The 4,636-nt window shown below is 62.9% G+C and overlaps 1 protein-coding gene across 1 annotated transcript in view; it reads right to left on the bottom strand.

Annotated features, from left to right (window-relative positions):
* Window positions 1-1,164: 1,164 nt before the first annotated feature.
* Window positions 1,165-4,636, bottom strand: part of EEF1G (eukaryotic translation elongation factor 1 gamma) — a 3,916-nt gene continuing 444 nt past the window's right edge. The window contains exons 2-10 of the mRNA XM_026050122.1: window positions 4,115-4,273; window positions 3,970-4,033; window positions 3,518-3,660; window positions 2,961-3,104; window positions 2,750-2,879; window positions 2,264-2,450; window positions 1,920-2,092; window positions 1,713-1,837; window positions 1,165-1,473 (exon numbers count right to left, since the gene is read on the bottom strand). Of these exons, the coding sequence (XP_025905907.1) occupies window positions 1,315-1,473; window positions 1,713-1,837; window positions 1,920-2,092; window positions 2,264-2,450; window positions 2,750-2,879; window positions 2,961-3,104; window positions 3,518-3,660; window positions 3,970-4,033; window positions 4,115-4,273 (1,284 nt within the window). The 3' untranslated portion in view covers window positions 1,165-1,314. The remainder of the gene's footprint in view (window positions 1,474-1,712; window positions 1,838-1,919; window positions 2,093-2,263; window positions 2,451-2,749; window positions 2,880-2,960; window positions 3,105-3,517; window positions 3,661-3,969; window positions 4,034-4,114; window positions 4,274-4,636) is intronic.

Here is a 4,636-nt window from a genome sequence, read left to right as displayed (position 1 = left end):
GCAGGATGCCAGCGGGTGACTCACCCTTCCTCGGCCCCCCCGAAGCGCCAGATGGAGCCGATTACACCCGGCCGCAAGGTCCCCCCCCCGGCCACAATGTCACGTTGTGGCCCCCCCATCACCATGGCACAACCCCCCCAAAAGTGCCCCATACTTGGGGTGCCCCCAAGTTGCTGGGTGTCCCCAAGATTTGGGGTGGTTCCCCCCACTAAAAGTCCCCAGTTTTGGGTGTCCCCCCCAAATGCCCAAGTTTTGGGGTGTCCCCAAGATTTGGGGTGTTCTTCCCCACTGGAAGTCCCCAGAGTTTGGGGTGTCCCCCCTCAAGTCCTCAAGGTTTAGGGGTGGTCCYTCCAAAGCTCCCCCTTTTTGGGGTGTCTCCAATGTTTGGCTGCCCCCCCCTCAAACCCCTAAGGTTTGGGGGGACTCTCCCATGTCCCCAAAGTTTGGGGGGTCCCTCTTGAACCCCCCAAGTTTTGGGGTGTCTCCAAAGTTTGGGGTGCCCAAGTCCCCAAGGTTCGGGGTGTCCCCCTCCAAGTTCCTCATATTTGGGGGTTCCCCCCCAAAGTCCCCCAGGCTTGAGGTGCCCCMAGTCCCCAAGATCAGGTTCTCCCCAATGTTTAGGGTCCCCCCTGTGAAGTCCCCAAGCTTTGAGGTGCCCCCCCCAAATCCCTAAGGTTTAGGGTGTCCCCTCCCCAACATCCCAAAGTTCAAGGTGCCCCCCAAGACCCCAACCTTTAGGGTGTCCCTTCCACATCCCCAAGGTTTGGGGTCCCTCAGGTTTAGGGTGTCACTCCCTGCTTAAATCCCTAAGGTTTGTGGGGCCCCCCGCCAAGTCCCCAGGATTTGGGGTGTCCCCAAGTTTAAGGTCCCCCCAAGTCCCCAGGATTTGGGGTGTCCCCCCCAGCCCCCACAACCCCCAGGGACACAAAGGGCTGGGGGGAGCAGGGTGCTCCCTCCATCCATGCGGATCCCCGCGGATCCCAAGGGAAAGGGGGAGCCACAGGGATGAGCCCCCTGTCCTCCCAGAGTTGGGGGGGTCACAGCGCCGCCCCCCAACCCTAAATCCCAGCGGGAATTTGCTGGACCCCCCCGCTTGTGCCCAGCCCTGACGGCACCCGGCTCAATCCAGCATTTTTCCAGCAGGAAGAGAGCGGGAGGCAGATCCCGAGCTCCGGCCCCCGGGGGGTTTATTTGCCGTTGGAATGCCGTGGGGGGGCACGCCGCTCCCGCCCCATTCCCGCGTGCGCGAGCGGCTCCCGCCGTCCCCCTTCCYGCTGCGAGTCCGTGCGGCGCCGGGCGCCTTCCTCCTCCTCCTCACTTGAAGATCTTGCCCTGGTTGAAGGGTTTTCCCACGTGCTGGAATTCTCCTTCCCACATGAAATATTCCTTGACCAGCGTYTTGCACTCGTCGCTGTCGCTGTCCAGCTTGCGCCAGGTGTAGGACTCGTAATCCACCTGCCAGTCGGGGCTCAGCTGGGGAAAAAGCAGTGGGAAAAGGTCGGCATTCCGGAGAAAAAGCATTCCCGGCATGCGCTGCCCTCCCTTTGGATGCGCTGCTCCTGCAGACGCCGAATCCGCAGCACAAAAACGGGATTTTCCCGATGTAGCAGGATGGGAGCCCCAGGGTGGCGCAGGGATCCCAAGCAGCCGCTCCTGGAGCGGCTTCTCTGGGATTCTCCCGACGCCACTCTCCTGAGGACGGGAATGCTCACCGGGAAGGCCAGCTCCTGCCCGCGGAACACCCACACTCCGGAGATGCTGCTGTCGTTGTTGGTTCCGAAGAGGATGACGCTGGCGAAGGCGTTTTTACGGAGCTTGTCCAAACGCTGGAACATCCCTGGGAAAGGACCGAGCGGCGGGAATCGAGCCGGGAACGCCGGGAAAAGCGGGGGGCTCGGGAAGGGAACGCAGGCCCTCACCCGTGATGAGGTTGCAGCTCATGAAGGTCTGGCTGAGCTCCTCCGGGAAGCGGTATTCCGCGTACCAGATGGACCAGCCCTCCCGGTCGAAGTGCTCCCAGAAGTGCGGCAGCGCCACGGAGAGCGTGTCCTCGTTGGAATACTTGCGCTTGAACTCGTCCAGGACGAAGGGGCTGCGTGGGGGGAAGCGGCACGGCGGGATTCCCTTCGGGAACGGCAGCTGTGCCCTTTTCCGCGCGGGAACGCGCGGCCCCGAGAGGCCGAGGGCGGCGAAAAAAACGCAGGAAAAAAACACGGGAAGGCGGCCGGGAAGCTCCCGCTTCCCGTGCCGGCAAGATGCTCACCTCTTGGGAAGGTGGGCGAAAGGATCCTTGGATTTGGGCTCGGCGGCCAGGGCCTGCTCGCACTCGTCCAGCTCTTCCTCCGGCGCCRGCTTCTTCTCTTCCTTCTTTTCCTGCTTTTTCTCCTCCTTGGGAGCTTTCTCCTTCTTGGGGGTGTCTTTTTTGGGCTGGTTCTCCGCGAATTTCTTGGCTGTGGGTGGAATAAGGACGGTCAATGGTCCTTGTTTCTAATGCTAAGGGAAAAGGGATAGATCCCGACGGGAAAAAGAGGGGTTCTGAAAGGAAGGAGGTGGATTCCCAAAGGAAAAAGAACCGGGTCTTCCCTTGGGAGCATCCTGCTTCCACAGCAGGAATCTCTGGGAACAAGAGAGGACCAAACTCCCGCCTGGTCCCCCGGAAAACATCCCAGAGAAGAACGGAGCAAYGGGGAAGGGGCCGAGCCCTTCGGCGCATCCCGGACAGGCTGGGAATGCCGGGAATGCCGCTCACCGTCGAACTGCGCCATCTTCTCGCAGAGCTTCACGTCGCCCAGCACCGCCTTGAACTGCGGCTGGTTGAGGCAGGTGACGAACCAGCGGTTGACGTTGACGAAGGGCTGCCGGAACGCCGGCTCCAGCACCTGGGAAAGGGCGTCAGGAATGGCGGGGCGCCGGGAACGCCGAGGCGCGCCGCCCGGCGGGCCCTTCCCRCGCGCTCCCACCTGCTTGTAGAGCCAGAGGAGCGTGCAGACCACGGTGATGTCGGCGAGCGAGACGCGCTCTCCCACCAGGAACGTCTGCGTCTTCAGGTGGGAATCCAGGACGCCCAGGACCCGCTTCACTTCCTCCTTGGCAAATTCCGTGGCCTGGGAAGGGGAAGGCGCCGCGGGACGGTCGGGATGCGGCCGCCTCCGGAACGCCTCCCTCGCCCTGCCCCGTTAGCCGCGACGGGAGCTCTCCGAATCCAGGGATCCTGCTGCGGATCCCAGGCGGCTGCTCCCTTGGGAAGCGACCTCCTCCATAGCCGGGATCAAAACTGGCTTTCCCGGGGCAAGCCCTTGGGAAGAGCGCCCCTATCCCAAGGGGCTGAGCGCTCCGTGGATTCTTGGGAGCAACCCCYGAGTGCCACGAGAGGAAAAATATAGGTTTTTCCCACCTCAAACCCAGATTCCCACCTTCGCTCCAGCCCTATCTCCCCGCAGAGGCAGCCTTTGGGAGCAGAGATAATTCCCGAGGGATCGGCCGGGAGCCCCCCCCGGGCCGCAGGGCGCCCGCTCACCTGCTTGTTGTAGTGCATGATTCCCAACGTCGGGAATACCCAGGTGCTGGCGGGGGGCACGATGTCGCTGTCGGCAAAGCTGACCCACTGCACGATCTCGGCGGCYGCCTCCGTGGTGGCGCCTCGGAGCTCCTCGTTACTCACTGGGAAACGGGGACAAAACGCCCCAATTTGGAGCCTGTCGGCTCGCAACAAGAGCAAAAACCCCCTTTTTCCAAAAAAAAAAAAGCAGGAAAAAAATCCATGCRCCCCTCCAAGACGAGCCGGGCGGCTTCCAAGCACCTCCTTGCTGATCTTGCCAAAAAGCCGCTTCCCGATCCGAAGAGGGGGAAAAGCGGGAGAGAAAGGAGCTTGGGAAGCAGCAGGAGGAGCCAAGGGGGGGTGACACCGGCACGGGGGGGTCTGCAGGGCCCAAAACACCCGGGGGGGGACCCGGGGGGACAGGCGCTCACCATAGTAGGCGATGGCGTTGCTCTCAAAGACGCAGAAACCGTCGTCRCCCTCGAACGCCGGCACCTGCGGGGCGCAAAACAGGGCCCGAAAGTGCCCGAACGGCCCCCATTTTGCGTCCGCGACCCGCCCCCGGCGGGAACTCACCTTTCCCAAGGGGAATTTCTTGAGGAACTCGGGCGTCTTGTTGGTCTGCCCGAAGTGGAAGTGCGGCGGGCTGGAGAGCACGCGGATCTTGGCACCGCTGTACTGGGCGGCGATGAGGGCCTTGAAGGCGCGCCAGTTCTCCGGGTAGGTGTACAGGGTCTGTGGGGGGGGGGGACAACAGGCGGCGGGGGGGGACAACAGGCGGCGGGCGGTGGTGACAGCCGCCGTGACGGGGACAACCCCCCGCGGGGTAACGGGACGCCCGCGGGGTGTTCCTATGGGGATCCGCCTGCCCGTGCCGGGCTCCGAGGTCTGGCTCCCTGCCCCCTAAAGAGCCAGTTTTGCCCCCCAAAATCGTTCCCTTCAATAAGACCCAGTTTCACCCCAAAATCCAGTCCCCCTCCACGGAAAACCCAGTTACTTCTCCCCAAAATCTGGTCCTCCTCCCCCCCAAAAAACGCAGTTTCATCCGAAGACCCAGTTCCCCGTCACCAAACACCAGGGTTCACCCCAAAAACCCTG

This window comes from Nothoprocta perdicaria, unplaced genomic scaffold, assembly GCF_003342845.1.
Source record: "Nothoprocta perdicaria isolate Ctin4 unplaced genomic scaffold, notPer1 scaffold_655, whole genome shotgun sequence".
NCBI lineage: Eukaryota > Metazoa > Chordata > Aves > Tinamiformes > Tinamidae > Nothoprocta > Nothoprocta perdicaria.
The sequence above is the reverse complement of the archived record's forward strand: the minus strand, read 5'-3'. Positions and strand labels throughout refer to the sequence as shown.